Source organism: Schistocerca serialis, chromosome 6 (genome assembly GCF_023864345.2).
Source record: "Schistocerca serialis cubense isolate TAMUIC-IGC-003099 chromosome 6, iqSchSeri2.2, whole genome shotgun sequence".
NCBI classification, from domain to species: Eukaryota; Metazoa; Arthropoda; class Insecta; order Orthoptera; family Acrididae; genus Schistocerca; species Schistocerca serialis.
In genome coordinates this window covers 107,218,197-107,239,077 of record NC_064643.1, presented here as the reverse complement: position 1 = coordinate 107,239,077, position 20,881 = coordinate 107,218,197, and the positions used below count along the sequence as shown (strand labels likewise).

At 42.7% G+C, this 20,881-nt stretch overlaps 2 protein-coding genes across 2 annotated transcripts in view; both read left to right on the top strand.

The window, feature by feature from the left end:
• LOC126483863 (lysozyme-like) overlaps positions 1 to 20,881 on the top strand; it is a 287,279-nt gene that overhangs the window by 8,040 nt on the left and 258,358 nt on the right. The window lies entirely within an intron of this gene.
• Positions 1 to 20,881, top strand: part of LOC126483862 (lysozyme-like) — a 42,393-nt gene that overhangs the window by 8,230 nt on the left and 13,282 nt on the right. Inside the window, exons 2-3 of the mRNA XM_050107085.1 lie at positions 4,342 to 4,505; positions 20,621 to 20,712. Coding sequence (XP_049963042.1) covers positions 4,373 to 4,505; positions 20,621 to 20,712 — 225 coding nt within the window. The 5' untranslated portion in view covers positions 4,342 to 4,372. The remainder of the gene's footprint in view (positions 1 to 4,341; positions 4,506 to 20,620; positions 20,713 to 20,881) is intronic.

Genomic DNA, 20,881 nt, shown 5'->3' with positions numbered 1-20,881 from the left:
TAAGGTGGCTCGCGGAGTATAGATGTAGATGTAGATGTAGATGTACAGCGCAACCACATTTTATGCAACCTCTCATTGTCTGCAGTATTCAAAAACAACTTTTCAGGAGTTTTTATAGATGTATTTGTACTGTATGGTACTACATACCAGTTGTATCCCCGTTTCCGAAAAATAAATTCCAGAACGAGACATCACTGTGAATTCACGTTCTGACAGTAGGAGCAGCGAGCTAGCCAGTGACGTCACAGACATCACATGACACGAATTGAGCGATTTAGCTGACTTTCAAATTATTTGAAATTAATTTCCGTTTTTATCAAAGAATACCGAAATTGAAGAGAAGAAAAAGCATTTCAGGAGCATAAATGACAAAATAAAACATATAAGACGATTTCCAGAAAAACAGTCGAACACCCTATTGTTCTTTCGTGGGATTGTTTTGAGTAAGCAGCTTCAGCATGCCGTGCAGAAGACAGCGAGCGTCTTTCGAGCACGTTCTGGTGTTGGACTGGGGAAGAATAGTTGCCTATACGGATTGCGGATTATCCTTCAGAGAAATCGGTGATCATATAGGATGGAACCAAGCAGCTATGATGCGTATCTGTAAACGTTGGATAGAGGAACGACGGACCGAGGCATTCTATTCGATCCACCTCGTTGCACCACTGCTTTTGATGACAGGCATATTGTACGGATGGTAGTGATGGATCACTCTGTCACATCACGCACCATATCACAACAAATTCCCATTCAACGTCGTTTGCGGCATAGTGGACTGTCTGCGAGGCGTCCATTGCTCTGTTTACCACTGAGTCGACGCCACAGGCGTTTGTGCCGGCAACAGCGTGGTGTACGACGGTCATGGAGAACCGAATGGCACGACGTAGTTATTACCAAGGAATCCCGATTCTGCCTGCACCACCACCACCATGGTCGGATTAGAGTCTGGAAACACCGTAGTGAGAGATACCATACTGGTCCTGCACCTGGTATTATGGTTTGGGGTGGTACTTGATTCCCGCACCCCGCAGCACACGCACTGCCGGTACGCTAACCAGCCAGCGTTACATCTCTGAACTGTTGGAGCCTGTTGTACTTCCTTCGGAGCTTGCGGGCGGCCACATTGCAACAGGATAATGGGTGACCTGATGTGGCACGCAGTGTTAAAGACTTCTTCGGCACCCATTGGACCGCATAGCTGCTTTGGCCTCCCTGTTCTCCCGATCTCTCGCCTATCGAAAACGTCTGGTTGATGACTGCGAACAACTGACGCAAGATACGCCGGATGAACTTTGGCAATATGTGGACGCAGCATGGACTGCTGTACCCCAGCAACACATCCAGAGCCTCTTTGATTCTGCGCCGAGGGGTGTAACAGCGGTTATGGTCAGCATTGAGCCGGCCGGAGTGGCCCTGCGATTCTAGGCGCTGGAGTCTAGAGCCGAGCGACCGCTACGGTCACAGGTTCGAATCCTGCCTCGGGCATGGATGTGTGTGATGTCCTTAGGTTAGTTAGGTTTAATTAGTTCTACGTTCTAGGCGACTGATGACCTCAGAAGTTAAGTCCCATAGTGCTCAGAGCCATTTGAACCATTTTTGTCAGCAATGGCGCCAACACTCAACGCTCATTTCATCATCTTCATCGCATCACATAGGGCTGTGTTTTCAGTCATGTGATCTTTGTACAACGTGTTATCTCACAAATCAATTCAAATGGTTCAAATGGCTCTGAGCAATATGGGACTTAACATCTGAGGTCATCAGTCCCCTAGACTTAGAACTACTTAAACCTAACTAACCTAAGGACATCACACACATCCGTGCCCGAGGCAGGATTCGAACCTGCGACCGTAGCAGAAGCACGGTTTCGGACTGAAGCGCCTAGAACCGCTCGACCACAGCGGCCGGCTCCAAATCAATTCGGCTGTGATATTACCTGTCCTTCTTGTTGTTGCATTTTGGATAGCCAGTAGTGTAATTATATTACTGTGTATTTAAAATTGAAATTCAGGTTTTTGCGTGGACATCAAATGGTTCAAATGGCTCTGAGCACTATGGGACTCAACTGCTGAGGTCATTAGTCCCCTAGAACTTAGAACTAGTTAAACCTAACTAGCCTAAGGACATCACAAACATCCATGCCCGAGGCAGGATTCGAACCTGCGACCGTAGCGGTCTTGCGGTTCCAGACTGCAGGGCCTTTAACCGCACGGCCACATCGGCCGGCGCGTGGACATCAACCTCAAGGATTTGTTTTTTCTATGAAAAGATAACTGTTCATAGCAGTGTTAATAAATCGTGTTGAATTCTGTATTGATTTCAAGTCAGTTTACGATTTTTCATCTCATAAGTTCCTCAAATGATAAACGGTACAGTGGAATTCAATACAACTGAATAATAAACCTTAACTAATGCGTTATAGGCTTTCAGTTTGAAAACTGCTCTCAACTGCTATTTTTGCTTGCCATCGCAAAATATCCGTTGGTGGAGCCCGCACCAGAGGCTCAACCGAAAGGTCCACAGAGCATAGATAAGGCGAAGGAAATTTGCTGCTCGCGGAAGCCACGGACTAAGAATCTCTCAGAGACAAAGAAAAGTCTGGACAAGTTTTACCAGTCTTTATCTGTGAGTGTGATCAGATGTTGCGGAACACCTGTTGTCTAACAGCGTTATCTCAGCATATGTACTGCTATAAACCTCAGTGTCTCTGATAATCTCTATAGTGCTCTGAAACGTTTCCTAGAAGTGGGTACATTTTCCGCCTGCTCTGCCATTAAACGACCAGTGGAAATGGAAAACCTTCAAACTGTCATCTCTCACGTTTGTTACGAGAATCAAAAAATAATGTGTCTCCGATACAAGTTAATTGCACCCATAAAATTGAGAATGTATTCTGATAACACAGAGTTATACTTACCCTCTCACACTGCAAAAATGAGACAAATTAGAAAATAAATAGTTTATTAATAGCACTGTGAAGTTCCACACTTGGAATCCTGCCTCGGACATGGATGTGTGTGATGTCCTTAGGTTAGTTGGGTTTAAGTAGTTCTAAGTTCTAGGGGACTGATGACCACAGATGTTAAGTCCCATAGTGCTCAGAGCCATTTGATCCTTTTTTTTTTTTTTTTTTTTTTTTTTTTTTTTTTTTTTTTTTTTTTTTTTTTTTTTTTTTTGGATTGGGTACATAGCTCTAGTTGACTCAGCAGTCTTTTGTAAATTTTGCATCTGCATAGTTACTCTGTAGCTCCGTCTTAAGTGCTTGGCGAGAGTACACAGAGCCTCCTTCAGACTATTTTTCTACCGCTGCGCTCTTGAATACCTCGTGGGAAAAGGAACACACAAAAGTTTCCGTGAGCGCTCTGATTCCTCTTATTTTATTACGATGGTCGTACCTCTCTACGTAGATGGTGACCAACGAACTATTTTCGCATTCAAGTGAGAAAGGTGGTGGTTGAAATTTCGTCAAACCATATCGCCGCAAAGAAAAGTGACTTTGTTTTAATGACAGCGACACCTCAACTCGCGTATCATATAAGTGATACTCTGTCTCTTAATTCGCGATAATGCAAAACTAGTTGCCCTCCCTTGAGCATTTTCGAATTACTCCACCAACACAATGTCGTAAAAATGCCGTAACACTCAGAAGAAGTCAGATTAGCAACATTTTTAATGGATTTGTTGCATCTTCTGAGTGTTTTGCGAATAAAACGCAGTCTTTGGTTCGGCTTCCGCACTACATTTGAAATCCCTAGCTATTTAGCTGAATCGACGACATTCAAATGTGTGTGATTTATCGAGTAATCGAAATGTAACGGATTCCCTTTAGTATGCATGTGGAGGACCTCACATATCTGATTGCTTCGCACAATACAGATGCCATGTCTACATCATTTTGCAACTCGTTTTGACCTCCCGATGACTTTAGTAGACCTTAACTGACAGCATCATCTGTAAACAATGCAAGAGGTCTGCCCAGATTGTCTCCTAAATAATATGAGTAGATTGGGAACACCAGAGGGTCTGTAATACTTCCTTGGTTCAGAATGATTCAAACGGCTCTGAGCACTATGGGACTTAACTTCTGAGGTCATCAGTCCCCTAGACTTAGAACTACTTAAACCTAACTAACCTAAGGACATCACACACATTCATGCTCTGGGCAGTATTCGAACCTGAAAATCAAATTTTTGTTGCAACCCGAAACTGAGATCAGGTGACCGTTTCAGCAGTTTGGTAATATAGATTAGTACATATATTTTTTGTGTTAGTTCCTCGTCCTTGATGACTTTGACTACGTAATTGGTGAAGATGTTGGGCACAATACATTTTTTCCTGCAGATTGGTAAACGGCCGAGCACTGCTAGCAGTGATGAGGAGCTCGTACTGCAGCTTGCTGGCGCTCATGGCGCTGACGTCTTGTGCCCGAGCCGTCGTCTTCACGAGGTGCGAGCTGTACCACGAGCTGCTGCAGAGGGACTTCCCCGAGGACCAGCTGCCGGACTGTGAGTCTTCTCCCTGCTGTAGTCTAACATGTGGGACATGAAACTGTAACAGATTCCGGTACTGTTGTTCAGTTGTTACTTGACACGATCAGTCATTGCAGGAGGCGATTATACAGTAATTTTGTTTTGTAGTCTTCTTTTGAAAACCAATTTATTTGTTGAGTTCGCTGTGTAAACATACTCACTGCATTACTAGTTTCGGCAGTGTGTATTGCTATCCTCTGATCTATAAGAGAAGAAAATATATCGAGGTTACGGACTTACAATAAAAAAAAAAGAATGTAGTAGGGCATACATACCAGGGCGAGTGAAATAAAAACCTTAAATATTTTTTTAAATATTATTTATTGTGCAGAAGTGATGCAAAGCTGTATCACTTTTCAACATAATCTCCCCCACGCTCAATGCAAGTCCTCCAGCGCTTACAAAGTGCATAAATTCCTTTAGAAAAAAATTCTTTTGGTAGTCCGCGCAACCACTCATGCACCGCGTGGCGTACCTCTTCATCAAAACGGAACTTCTTTCCTCTCATTGCATCTTTGTGTGCTCCAAACATATGGAAATCACTTGGGGCAAGGTCTGGGCTGCTCGCTCTCTTCGTTTCCGGTTGGTGGTAGTGAACCCAGGGTTCGTCTCCAGTAACGATTCTTACAAGGAAACCACCATCTTCTCGTTCAAAGCGCCGAAGAAGTTCTTCACAAGCATCAACACGTCGATCTCCCATTTCAGGAGTCAGCTGCCGTGGCACCCATCTTGCAGACACTTTGTGAAACTGGAGCACATCGTGCACAATGTGGTGTGCTGACCCATGACTTATATGTAAACATGCTGCAATGTCATTCAGTGTCACTCGGCGGTTTTCCTTCGCTATGGCAACTGCTGCAATGTTCTGTGGAGTCACAAATCGTTGTGCATGACCAGGACGAGGAGCATTTTCCACTGAAGTCACACCATTTGCGAACTTCCTACTCCATTCGTAGACTTACTGCTGTGACAAAGATGCAATCCTTTACTGAGCCTTCATTCGTCGACGAATTTCAATAGGTTTCACACCTTCACTACGCAAAAATCGAATAACAGAACGCTGTTCTTCCTTGGTGCAAGTCGCAAGTGGGGCGGCCATATTTATACTGATACTGTGACGGTATGTGTGCATCTGCACTATGCTGCCACCTACAGGCCATTCTGCAGGCTGTTTGTAGCACGCTCACCAACTTACAGGATAACGGCGCGAAATTTCGATTTGTTATTACAAATTTAAGGTTTTCATTTGACTCACCCTCGTAGCAGCTCGATGACAAAGTTTCGTATCAATAAAACCGGTCAGTTGAATTACATCATACAATACTTACACCACTCTGCTTGTAATAACAAATACTTTGTACGTTAATGGTATTTTATACTACCGTCCTACATTGTGTGGGGGCTTGTTTTACAATTCCCTATAACATTATTGTTAACTGACGTCCTTCACTTGCAGCGAAACCGACCGTTAAGGTCAAATCCTGTTTCATAATTCTGTAAATGTCGACTGTGTAGCTTTCCCTAAAACTAATTCTATTACATATATTGTATGCCATGAACTGCTTATGTATGTAATATAGTATAACATCGTTACGTCACAAATTGTCCAGTATTTACTTGATGGTGTAGGCAGTCGGCAGTTTACAGCATACTGTTTCTTTTATCTACAATTTGTGGAAATTTGACGTTTTGATTGCTTGGTGTATACTACATTGATGTTACATTTCTTCTGGTAATTACAATGTTTAACAAATGTGTGACCCTATTACATTAGTTGTAATTGACGTATGGCAGTGCAGACTGCCATCTGGTGTTGCCTCTCAGCACTATCTTCCATTATACCCCAAATCCAATTGTCAGTTACCCCGTCGCAGCCAGCATGGCTTTACACCACGAAGAGGCAAGATATAGCATGTATCTGTCTTGCCTTGCCTTGTGTACTCAAAGTGGGACATACTTTATCTTGGGATACCTGGCACGGCATTGTACTCGCAATACCTATGTTTTTATTTAGAAATTTTTACTTATTTGAAATATTCACTGCCGCGCGGGATTAGCCGAGTGGTTTGGGGCGCTGCAGTCGGGGACTGTGCGGCTGGTCCCGGCGGAGGTTTGAGTCCTCCCTCGGGCATGGGTGTGTGTCTTTGTACTAAGGGATAATTTAGGTTGAGTAGTGTGTAAGCTTAGGGACTGATGACCTTAGCAGTTAAGTCCCATAAGATTTGACACACATTTGCATTTTTGCACAAATATTCACTGTTACATGTTTACTTTGGATTGTATCCGTCCATATGAACAGAATTTTAGGAGAATTGTTATATTGCATAGTTCTCCTGTGACAGAGTGGTGTAAGCAAGGTATGATGTGCTCGTAAATACCACTGTTCGGTTTTATAAGTACGTAATTTTTGTCATCGAACTGTTGTGATATGCCCTACTACATTATTCTTTTATTTTTTGACTATAAGACTGTAACCTCGACATATTTTCTTCTTACAGATCTAAGAAATGCACATTACCGAAATTAGTAATCCAGTAACTGTGTTTACATAGCCATATTGCCACGTAAATTGGTTTTCAAAAGAAGACCAATACGATACTGTTCAGTTTGCTACTGTTGATTCACACTTTTGGGCTTAACGGCCAACCTGGCACTGAGAGACTATTCTGTGGATACGCATAATGGCGAAACTATTAATCCAGTAATTGTGTTTACATACCGATATTGGCACATAAATTGGTTTTCAAAAGAAGACTGCAATACGGTATTGTTCAATTTGGTGATGTTGATTCACGCTTGTTTGCTTGAGGACGATCCTGCCACGGAGAGACTGTATTGTGGATACGCAGATGTGGTGGAATTTTCCGCACATAATACCACATTCGCCTCCGGTGCTTTTTTTGTCTCTCCGTTTCAGTGCTTCCTGTTTTCTGTGACAAAAGCCACGTGCCGCGTGCAGTAGATTCTGTAACATAATCAGTCCATTGTCGGTGGTAAGGTAACAGCTTCCATAAAAGTATGCTGATGCAATAGCTTCATACTGAAATATGCAACCGCTCGCTCGACGAAAGATCCGTTCCCAAACACTGGGAAGTTGCACAGGTCACACGAATATTCAAGAAAGGTAGTAGGGGTAGTCTACTAAATTACAGGCCCATATCGTTAACGTCGATATGCAGTACGATTTTGAGACATATATTGTGTTCGAACATTATGAATTACCTCGAAGAAAACGGTCTATTAAGACGGAGTCAACAAGGATTTGGAAAACATCTTTCTTGTGAAACACAACTAGCTCTTTACACACACGAAGTGTTGGGTGCTATAGACATTCATTACAAGTTGATTCCGTATTTCTAGATTTCCAAAAGGCTTTTGACACACTACCACAGAAGCGGCTTCTAGTGAAATTGCGGTCTTATGTAATATCGTCTTAGCTATGTGCCTAGATTCGTGATTTCCTGTCAGAGAGGTCATAGCTCGTAGTAATTGACGGAAAGTCATCAAGTAAAACAGGAGTGATTTCTGGGGTTTCCCAAGGTAGAGTTATAGGCCCTCTCCTGTTCCTTATCTTTATAAACGATTTAGGGGATAATCTGAGCATCCGTCTTAGGTTCTTTGCAAATGTTGCTGTCATTTATCGTCTACTAAAGTCATCTGAAGATCAAAACAAATTGCAAAACGATTTAGAAAAGATATCTGAAGGGTGAGAAAATTGGCAATTGACACTTAATAGTGAAAAGTGTGAGGTCATCCTCATGAGTGCTAAAATGAATCAGTTAAACTTCGATCACACAATAAATCAGTCAAATCTAAAGGCCGCAAATTCTACTAAATACGAAGGAATTAATATTACAAACAACTTAAATTGGAAAGAACACATAGGAAAAGTTGTGGGGAAGGCTAACCAAAGACTGCGTTTTACCAGAACACTTAGAAAATGTACCAGACCTCTTAAGGAGACTGCCTACACTACGCTTGTCCGTCCTCTTTTAGAATACTGCTGCGCGGTCTGGGATCCTTACCAGGTAGGACTGACGGAATACATTGACAATGTTCCAAGAAGGACTGCATATTTTGTAGGACAGGGGGGACATGATGTATCACGGACATGATACAGGATTTGGGATGGACACCATTAATACAAAGGCGTGTTTCGTTGCAGCGGAATCTTCTTACGAGATTTCTATCACCAACTTCCTCCTCCGAATGCGAAAATATTTTGTTGACGCCTACCTACATAGGCAGAAACGATCATCATAATAAAATAAGCGATATCAGAGCACTCACAGATATATATAGGTGTTCGTTGTTTCTGCGCACTGTTCGAGAGTAGAATGATAGAAAATTATTGGGAAGGTGGTTCGATGAACCCTCTGAGAGGTACTGAAGTGTGATTTGGAAAGTATCCATGTAGATGTAGAAAACAGCTATTCGTCGTCGTCCATCTCTCTCTCTCTCTCTCTCTCTCTCTCTCTCTCTCTCTCTCTCTCTCTCTCTTTTCTTCGGTGCATATACGTATGCATGATCATATTTAAGACCATGGCAGGTGGAAATGCGTTACCCCTATTGCACCATACTACCTCTACACAAGGCATTGATCGCATTATTAAGAACTTGTTCGTCTTGGTGAAGGAGGTTGCGGCTGTTTCTCGAATTTGCACTGTGTCCTCAAGCTGCGAAAAGTTTCACCAAAACGATGAACACATTGCTACTAGATAACACGTTTTGCTACAGATCTGTCTCACAAATGAAGCGAAAAATACTTGAGAATAAAGAAGTAAAAGCAATGAGATTAATGCTGCAGTTTGTGTATTTATCATACACGTTCAATATTTGCTGGGCAGTTTTTAACGTGGGATACTAGTATGAGGCTGTAAACTCCTGAATTCGTTCCTCCTGCTATTGGGGGCTTTCCGTTAGGCTACGTAGGAGTTCTGTGACCCCTTCTGGCAAAGGGAATGAGACAGTATGCACATAGTATATCTCTCAGTGTATAGATTGGCGAAGTAAACAGTTATTTTATAGATTGGGAACGAAGGACATTACTCGCCCATGCGTAACTTCAAACGGATTAAAGGTTTTTCAACAATTGTGTTAAACTGGAAATGCTACCGGAGCGAAATTTGAACCCAAACCTCTGCGTTTAGCGAAGCAGAGCGCTATGAAATGCTTTCCTGAAAACGCTTCAAGGATTCACTCAAATATTCATTCTAATTTTAGTTACTTCTGCACAATATTTAGACTGCAGCCGCGCTAAATGAAAAATTGATACAGCTCTCCACGCTACTTCAACCTACAACCACTTGAATGTGCTTACTGTATTCAAAGTTTGGTCTCCCACTACAATTTTACAGACCCGTATTTCCCTTCATTAGAAAATTGACAGTTTCTCCATTCCTCAGAATGTGTCTTGTCATCCGATTCCTTCTTTTAGACAAGCTGGCCGTGAATTTAATTTTACCCCAATTTACTTTCACCACTGTGGTATCACCTCATTAGTTACTATATCTACTCATCTAATCCTCTGCATTCTTCTCTAGCATCACGTCTCGAATGTTAATATTGTCTTCTTGTCTGAACTGCTTATCGTTCATGTTTCACTTTCGCATGGGGAAGAAATTTATCTTTTTCAGAAATAGGTTTCTTGATTTTGCCGCCGGCCGCGGTGGTCTAGCGGTTCTAGGCGCTCAGTCCGGAGCCGCGCGACTGCTACGGTCGCAGGTTCGAATCCTGCCTCGGGCATGGATGTGTGTGATGTCCTTAGGTTAGTTAGGTTTAAGTAGTTCTAAGTTCTAGGGGACTGATGACCATAGATGTTAAGTCCCATAGTGCTCAGAGCCATTGATTTTGCCGGTGTGAGAATTACGTCGTTGGCAAACCTCGAAATTTCTTTTTCTTGTCCCTGAATATAAGACCGTTCTAGATATCTCCATACTAAAATTCTGCAGTTGTAATAAACGAGAATTTGTTGGGTCGGAGTTTCGAACTTTAGTCTCCTACCTATTGATCGCAGTTGCCTTGTCATCCGACTAGGCCACCAATACTGTCCAGACCATAGAGTGGCATTAAAGATTTCCCATCTTCATTGCCTTGGAGGTTCAGCACAGATGAAATGATTACCTATTAGTGTCACTGAAAGTTTGATTAGGTCTTCGAGACGTACTGGGATGACCTAATCAGTTAATGCGAGAGTAAAAGGATCCCCTGACATGACATATTCAGTCCGCCTAATATCGTAAATAATTGTGGCCCCTAAGAGAACATCATACTGCAGTGTGCAGATACAAGCCGAAGAAAGTCGTCCCTGTAATTAGCGAATAAGACCCAGTGACACGGTAAGTGTCCCACCACCCCCCATTAGCCAACCTCATCACCTTTATACTGCATCTGAACATGATGTTGATTTGTGGTGTGAATGTTCACAAACACGATTGTTTCACACGCGGGCATTATTTTAATAATGGCAAACGCAGTTAAAACTTATTAAACACTACATTTCGAACAAACGTTCCTAACGTAGGGAGACGTATGCTAGGCTGCTTTTGACATCGAAACAGTCTGCCGCTAATCAGAGGCACTAATTCCAAAGAATTTCATCAATGAAGATGTAGCCGAACTCTCACCATTCCTGTATGGTATTTAACTTGTTTTTCGGTTCATACAGAATAATTGTGACACCCTGTCTCACGGTTAGAACAAGAGAATTTTCCAAAACGTTTTTGTTTTTCCTGTCATCTTGCTGACGCGAGCATTAGCATAACGTCCATAATGAAAATGTCTCTCAAAGTGCCTCTTATTCGTGATCGTCTGCAAAAATTTGGGTCTTCCATCGTTAAGATGTGTTCTCCTACACAGCTGACAACTAGGGTGGAGAAGGGGGCAGCAACCATGAGATTTACAGTGTTTTTGAAGAAGTTTGCTGATTTTTTCCTCTTAATTTTGAACGCATCGTCATAGGGACAGAATGGCGATGAGCGAAGGGTTGGCAGTGGGGGGCGGAGGGGGGGGGGGGGAGGACCAACTGACATTACTGAGACCTTCTGACTCTAACGACCTCGTCATTAATGGTATGTTAATAATCTTTTGGACTATTGACGTGATCATGTGTCCCTCGAAAGTTTTCTTCGTGCTGGGTTTCACAGTGCTCGTAAATAGGTTAAGGCATTGCTAGTCAACCTGGTTCCTGTCGCCCATTTGGTGGACGATAGAGGTTTTAAAAACAGTTTCATTAGGTTCTCGTAAAATTTTGTCATAAAGTATATGGTAAGTAATTATTATTATATGCTTTGACTTGCTGTAACTCTGCTTTATAATTTTTTTAGGTATAGTTTCTCTCTACTTTATAGATTACCATTACTGTGGAACCCTCCGGGCGTTGTGGCCGAGCGGTTCTAGGAGCTTCAGTCCGGAACCGCGCTGCTGCACGGTCGCAGATTCAAATCCTGCCTCGGGCATGGATGTGTGTGATGTCCTTAGTTAGGTTCAAGCAGTTCTAAGTCTAGGGGACTGATGACCTCAGATGTTAAGTCCCATAGTGCTTGGAGCCATTTTTGTGGAACTGGTGGGCAGTTAGACACTTTTAGTACTAACACACATACAAAAGCGGGCGGTAGGCAAAAAAGATTGACTATCTATGGGTTAAAGGAGATAATTATCAGGCAAAGGTTGTGGTGTAGTACAGAAATATCTCTGCGGAACAATGACGTCCTTCACTAATTCAGCTTTACAAAGCCTTGATTCTAACCCCGTTCGCGCATTACGCATTAACTGAGCCTTTTCAAAAAAGTGTTCAATTTCGTATTGCGTGCGGTTGGTGTATTGTCGAAAACCAACGTCGCCATGTGCAATGAAACATCTCTTCGCGGATTGCAAGTACTCGCTTGACCAGCTCGCTCTAACTCTTCAGCCAGTTTTCTATTTTCATCGGTTTTCCCCTCAGTTTTTCCCCCGCATAGCTTACGAGAGCCCTTCAATGTTAACTACTCGCCGCCGTAATTCACAGCTGGAACGTAACAAGTTTGTTTCCGGGGGAGTACCTAAACGGTCCCCGCTGTATCGCTGACTCAGCGTGACAACTAGTAATTTATTATAATATACCGGTTCAAAAGTACGCTCTCTAAGCACCCGCGAACTGTCAAAGTGTAGTTAGTCGTACAAAAGCTGACATAGTTTTTGCCATTAAAAATGTGAACAAAATATGGTAAATCTTCATGTGCTAGTCACGACCGTCATGTTAACTTTTCTGGTGTGTAACATATGGTGTTACAATAAAATTCGCACAGTCCTGGATTAAGATAAAGGAATCGCTTTTGTCTAATGTATTTAGCGGTGCGCTGTTGGCAAGTAGCGCCTGAAATGAGGCCAGCCTTTGCAACAGAAAGCGTCTGTTTTCCTTTACCCCCAACACCTCGGCATCATTGGGCAGATCTGTTAACCTGAAACGTCATTGCTCCAGACAAGATTGCGACGACAGATTACACTTCTTTCTAAGCAGATCAATGTTTTCAGTTTTACGATTATCTCGCGAATCAAACCTGGGAAGTCAGTCCGCGGTAGGAACGTTGGAAACAACACGGTGTCGAGTATTGACTCCTGATTAAAGCTAGCCCACGAGTCCTAGTAACAAGGATCCCATAGTAAATGCGCCAAGGAAATAAAATATTCTTTTGGCAATGGTGACGCCTGAGGATGGCGCTAAAGTGGCGCCGAAACCAGTCGTGTGATAGAATAAAGACATTCTGAAGATACAGCTGTGCTGGTACTTCTTCTCATATAACCTGAATTTACATATATACTCCACAAGTCACCGTACAGTACATGGCGCAGGTACATCGTAGAAATATCATCGATTTTCTTTCGTATGCCATTCGCGTATTGACCGAGGGATAAATGACCACGTACATGCATCTGCATGTGCGCCAATATCTTATTCTATTATTATAGTACTTACGCAAAATACTAGATGTTGGCAGTAAAACGGTCGTATTGTGTTCTTCCAATAATGATGCTCTAAATTTACTTAATAGGGTCTTAGGAGAACTACACCACTTCTTTCCGAGGGTTCCCAATTAAGTTTCTCGAGTGCTTCTACGAAAGCTTGGTATGATGTTTAATGTAGTATCTTTGTTACACTTTCCTATGGGCTATAACGGCCAATGAAGATCCTAGTTGTTCCTCTCTGTTCCATGTCTGTCGTTACGGCTACCCGATAAGGACTCCAAGCACTGCAACAGTACTCTAGAAATAGTTGCAGTAGCGTCTTATCTACTATTTCCCTCACACACTCAAGCCATCGTTTGAGGCGCTGCTCTCGAAAATAAAGCCAGTGTAGTTTTATAGACTTATGAACCTGTTCTGTCGTAATTTTGCAAGATTTGATACTCAATGTTATGGGTTCGTAAAATTAATGCCAACGACGGGCGATGCTTAAGATTCCTTCGATTGAAAGCAGCGTACATAAATGTGTTCCAATAACAGCGTCAGTGAATTGAGTAGCTAAGAATCTGAGAGTCATTAAGTGAATATGGTGTTGTGCACAGTCACATTAAAGCAATACCTGACGCATACAACTTCATATGAATGAGATATCTGCGGGTCTTGTAGGGACTGGATGCTACTTGCACAGATGTAAAATGTACTCCACCCAACGGCACAGAGGCGTCCAAACTAGCCTTTCGAATCACTATTGCACAGTTACAATGCTTTATTTGTCGTATTATTGCGGAAAAGTATTTTCCCCAAAGTGGAATCGGTGAGTGGGCCTTACAGCTATAACTAGGGGCTCAGCCCAAGTCGCTGGAAAGACGTACTTCTTTGCGACTGGGTACAATGGTACAGATATAATCACGATCCTTAAGACGCAATAACATATCACAACGCAAAACTGTCAAGGAATCCACTTGCAAGCCGCCGCTTGCTTTAATCATAAATATATGCTTGAGTGATGCTAAATGTTATTATCTTTACATAAAGGAAAATATTATATTCTGAAATACCTTCGAATCGAGAGGTGCACCCTTAATTTTTGTATGTGAAATTAGTGAATTTACTCAAGGCACTTCTGTTGCCTATGCCTGCAGTTAGTTTCAGAACTCAAATTAATAACTATATTAATTAATTTAATAAGATTGAACTTTAAATTAATGGTGTACCCATGTACCACCACAATAAAATAAAAACTGTGAATAGTTTTTGGAGTATGAATGAGAACAGTGGTATATTTAAGTTTACAAAATAATGACAAGTTTTATTAATCCTTTTTTTTAACTACAACGAGCTGATAAATGTTACATAAAAATTATAAACACAAATCAGAAAAGCGATGGTGTCTGATTGGAAAAGCATACATTGGGGTGGACGCTATACCAGTTCTTCCCTAAATTAATCTCTTTAAAACGCCGTCTGACTTCGTTTACATGAATCCACTGTGAATCCATACTCTATTCAAATGGAATCAACTAACAAGGGGAGGCCGCCAATTGCGAAATTCAGATTCTATTCATACTGCGCGTAATAAAAGCTCATGGCCAGAGGTGTAATGTGGCAAAGCACCAAGATGCACTTCTCAGCCGTTGTCGAGAAAATCGAGTTAGAAGAAACCGTTGCGGTGAAATACTCTCTATGATTAATAATTTTCTACAGCGTCGTGGCGCAGCGGTAAGCGCTCAGGTTCGTCATCCGAAGGTCGCCGGATCGAATCTCTCCCCATGTATCTTTTTTTTAGTATGTTTTTGTTATTCAAATATATATATATATAATTCCCGGCAATCAGTTGCAACAATTATGCATATAATAAGTTGTTGAAAGTGGTTTGTCGTGGAAAAACTGGCGACTTCGAACATCATTATGTTTTCCGCAAAAAAAGTTGTATTTCACAAATGTTATTAATTGTCTTCATAATGTTAACCACGTTTACTTAACGGAAGACGTAGAAACGATATTCCGAAACGAATACGTATAGCGTAAGTCAAACGTTCGAATTAGAATAGAGGCCCCACGAACACAAATTTGCTGTGGCAGGTATGAAACATAAACTCCGTTACTCGCTCGTTACACTTGAAGGACAGATGTCGAATGGGCCGAAACGAGCTGCCGCATAACAGCGTATTTGCCTGCTAACTTTGAAAGAAGGTAGATGCGGTCCCTAGTGCAACTTATAACATCGTCGAAATTCAGTGCGGACGGGAGAGCTTTGGTACACCCTGTTAAAAAAACGGAAAAATGGAGCGATCCGGCCTCACCAACATGCATAAGCAATTCATTATTAGTTTATATATATATATATATATATATATATATATATATATATATATATATATATATTTGAATTACAAAAACTAATAATTAAAAAAAACGTTGCATGGGGAGAGATTCGCGAAGCCGAGCGCTTACCGCTGCGCCACGACGCTGTAGAAAATCATTAATCGTAGATAGTATTTCACCGCAACGGTTTCTTTTAACTGTCGATTTTCTCGACAACGGCTGAGAAGTGCATCTTGGTGCTTTGCCACATTACACCTCTGGCCATGAGCTTTTATTATGCGCAGTATGAATCGAATCTGAATTTCACAATTGGCGGCCTCCCCTTGTAAGACCAAGTATACCACAAACTATAGTCCGCCTGAGAACAGGGGCCTATGAACATCATTTAATAACCCTACACCAGTGCAACAATATTTCACCTTTTCACCATGATTCAGGCGGCAGCATAAAACGGCGGGCAATGGCGAGGACCCGCGCACTGCACCAGCTGTAATGTTCTGACGCGTCCACGAAAGTTGGAAAATTATGTGGTCTGGCGTTCTAACTATCGGGATGAGGGAAAACTCCCTACCAGAGCCCTGAAATTCCGGCAGATTTCAATTTGAGGGGCACCCGTTCTCTGGTCTGCTCAAACCAATTTGACTCACAGGCGCAATAGTGCATTCTGGAATTGTCAAATGTCAGCCAGCCAACTCAGGACGAATAAGTTCACCCCCGTGACACACGATATGTCTGAGATGATATGCAGTTCCACTGTTGGAACAGTTGGATACTGCCACTGGCTCTCAGTCCGCATGCGGTACAGATCAGAAGTGTCACCCACTAGAGAAAGACTTGAAGTTCTCCACCAGGGGAGAACCAGAAGACTAAGGAAGCAAAGAATCACAACCAATCTCCACAAAGCCAAGCCAAATTACCAAAAACGAAACTGTGGCCACATTGCACAAACCGATCAAACTATCATGTACTCATTGTACCTCCCCTTGTGAGTCTGGCCGAGCGGTTCTAGGCGCTACAGTCTGGAACCGCGCGACCGCAACGGTCGCAGGTTCGAATCCTGCCTCGGGCATGGATGTGTGTGATGTCCTTAGGTTAGTTAGGTTTAAGTAGTTCTAAGTTCTAGGGGACTGATGACCTTAGAAGTTAAGTCCCATAGTCCTCAGAGCCATTTGAACCATTTGAACCTTGTGAGTGTGTGTGTTTTATTTTGTCAAGCTGGGCAATGGATTGATCCAACAAGTACCCTTTGGCTCCTGCAAGAAAAAATTTCTACCTCACACTACTACGTAAGTCAGACAGATGCTCCTGATGTACCAACAAGAACTGCTTGAAAAACATTCAGCAACAAATATCTTCTGGAGTCGTCCGCTGTAAGGAAAGGACACAAAAATATTCTATATTCTTATGTAACTAGTTGAATACTTGGGTACTGGAGTATTGCTAGTTACTGTAAGAAAAACATTAAACGAACGAAAAATATTATTTATTGCAAAAAATTCTGAGAAATCAAGTGAAACTTTTTCTTATAAAATAATAAATTTCCGGGTTTCTTTTGGGAGCAGTAGATTGCCTCTTATGCATAGGAATGCTATTATTTTACAAAGTATGGAAAGGTTCTTTTCTCCCTTTTCTTTAAGAATGTTATTTACTCGGCAGTATGGCTGAGAGCCGCGCCTACACAACTTGAATAACTTTTCTAGGTACGGTCAAGGCTGTCGCGTGAGAAATGTAATGAAGTGTACTGTTAGGGAGGAAAGATGGGGCTTGCATACGCTGTAGCACACAATACCATGAGCTGCGACGACTGCCGCCTGCGTCGCTCGTTGCTGACAAATAACACAACTATCTCTGTCTATCTGGATTGACCTTCGCCAATCAAACTCTCCCTACACCTTGATGAAGTCAAGGACTCCTATCCACCCCTAGTCTAACTATTGGCATCGTACACCGGTCAGATAACCAGTCCACCGCAATGCCACTCACTATTCACTCCCACGTGTTTAACTAGTACTCTGTCCGCGTTCACACCACACAATAAGTGTGGCAGCCAACACAATGAACAAAATGGTTCAAACGGCTCTGAGCACTATGGGACTTAACCACTGTGGTCATCAGTCCCCTAGAACTTAGAACTACTTAAACCTAACTAACCTAAGGACATCACACACATCCATGCCCGAGGTAGTGTTCGAACCTGCGACCGTAGCAGTCCCGCGGTTCCGGACTGCAGCGCCTAGAACCGCTCAGCCACCGCAGCCGGACAGTGAACAACACTTAATCACAAGTGATTCAATATAGAGTATCACTCCAGTTCGCTAGCGACAGAGGTGCTGTCCCAGTGAAGTACTGAGTAGAGACTTCGTTCCTCGCTCTTTGCGTACACGTACGAGTGCACTCGCTCTCGTTACGTATTCCTGCTCCAAGAACGACAATGGAATGGCCCCTTTTTCTGGAAAAAGTGCAAGGTATATCATTCTCTGTCTTCCCTCACTCCTTCGGCTCTTTGTGTCAGAAATATTCCGCCAATCAGCGTTGCTCTTTTAAACGGGAGAATGAAGTTTCGTTTAAGTCGACTAATGCGGAAATGTGTAGCATCTCCGTTAGGCGTATACTGTCCTCCTGTGAGAACTCCATAACTACACAGTCGGCCTGTGAAAAAATGCGTCTTCTGAGCGCTCCCACAGAATGTAGTGGAATTTGCTTTTAATTCTAACACGGGGGTCGTTATCCCTTCGCTCTGGCAAAAGCTGTCGTATCTCTGGGCGGTCGCTCCGGCCGACGTAGGTGTGTGTTGACTCACCCCTCTGAAGGGATGGGCCTCCCAGTGGGCTGGTTGCCTCTTTAGAACGGAAATTCCTGTGGCCGTCATGTTGTGTACGCCAGCCTCGACTTTTTCAACCACGGTGCGCACTTGCGATTTACTTATTTGATTTGCATATCGCTTACATGAATTCATACAAAATTGACTCTACCTTATAGAGTTTCGGTTCGAATGAAGCGTCTTGATGTGCAGAATACGATTGTGAGGACGGAATAAGTAAGAAATGAAGGTCAGGAGACCACGCCACCTTACACCCTCTTGACTGTTCTGTTGACCTGATAGTGAATCCAGACACAGTGCTGGGGTCTGCACTCCAGGGGAGTAAGCCTCCATTTTGCTTATCCTGAGAGGAGCAAATCAGTGACTCCAAAACTCTGTTGTCTGAAAAAAGGGGATTTTAGACTGGGGAGGCGTCGCTCTCATGGCAAGCTGTCTATGTTTGGCCAAGAAAAAGAAATCCACCAAGACAGGAGAGATCTCATCTTTCGAGACCGAGCATTTCCAATTTCTGAAAGAAGGCTGTCAAGCTTCCCAGACAGTCAGGCCTGTGAAATGCATATGTTTTCGCAGCTCGCTAAAAGAACCTGGCGACTTCCTGGCGTCAGGAGAGTTACAGTCTTGCCTCCATTAAAAACGTGCACCAACCTCTGTGTCTGTATTGTTCCAGCTGCTAATAATGCATGGAGTCTTATGACCTTCCCACCATTTGCACAAAGGCATTTTTCAGGAGTCTTTCTAAAATGGCTTCCTCACCCACTTTCCGCCAGCTGGCCACCTTTGTGAGAGACTGCCACCTGGCCCAGGTAAACTGTTTTGTGAATCGGCGCCCTCTTGCCCAACCTAAGCGGAAGGAGAAGGATGAAACGGCCAGAAGTTAGTCTGCAGGTACGACCCACTGAGTACTGCTTCCTAGTATTTACGGCCAGCAACCCATCTCTCTCTCCCTGTTCTCCAACACCTCGACTACGGTCCCTCGGGTACAAGTTTTCTATGGGCTACAAACGCAGTTATAAAAACATTCTGTCCATGATTTCCTAATGCGAAAAAGTCATAAACCGCACATACCAAATGTAGTAATGGGGAACACCGTGATCATGAACTAAAATATGAACGTTAATCTGACTGAAAGAGTGGCGTGCCACCTCCCACACTTTCAGTCAGAAATCGTTGACAACTGAATACCAATGAAGTATTTAGAGCCACGGAGCTCAATTTCAGATGAATTTACATTAGTTGTACCTACTTCTCGATTAAAAATTTATTTTTATTCTGTCACGCTTTAGATTCCACATCAACTGTATTATTTTTCGCGTCTGCGCTAAAGATAATTTATTATGGTGGTTAGTTTTCACTTTTATGTAACCTGGTACGCCTTGACATTTAATGGCTAATGTAGTTTTTAGAATTTCGATTTCACACTTCTTAAACTGACGAACAGTAGTTGGCGACATGACACAGGATTTATTTTGTCCAGAATGATAGGTGAACTACAGTAACGAACCCTGTCTACCCACTATGAAGAAACAGATCTTCTTTTACAGTTACGTATTTCAGCTAGAGGTCACACATGTGGTATCGTTACTGGTTTTGACTCATTACCAGATCATGACAGCATTGTCTGAATACGTTACATAGAAACTTGTAAGCTGTAGAAGCACAGACTGGCGTGTGCAATGAGTCAAAACCATTAACGATGCAACTTGTCTCCATAGGCTGAAACATACAGCACTAAAAAAAAAATTACAAGACATTCATTGTGTTCACCTAAGATGATATGCTCAGTTTGTGTAAACTGATTTATAATGGGATTTTTCAGTGTATTACGACCTAAACAGTTTAAACTTTGTGAACAAAAGGTTTCTGACCATTTTTCAAGTCCATGTGAACATTTAGCCTAGAGGCTCGTACCAGTATGGAGAATAGGTACAAACCTTAAGTTGCAACCAGAGTACAGGTGACAGGTGGATGCCACGTTTCTCTGTGTGACAAAAGCGTTTGTTTGCAGGGGTGTGCCTGGTGGAGAACGAGAGTGCCCGCAACACGTCAGCGCTGAGTCCCATCAACACCAATGGCAGCCAGGACTTCGGACTTTTCCAGGTAAGAGGGCGGAATATAGTCGCTTCTGGGCTTCGGCGCTATGGAAAACAACAGCAAAATTACTGACTCCAAATGGACGCATCTGTAGCATGCTACAATACAATATTAAACTCAAAACAAGATTTTAAACATGGCTGAAACAGCAACTGTTGAAATTCTTCACGGTAAA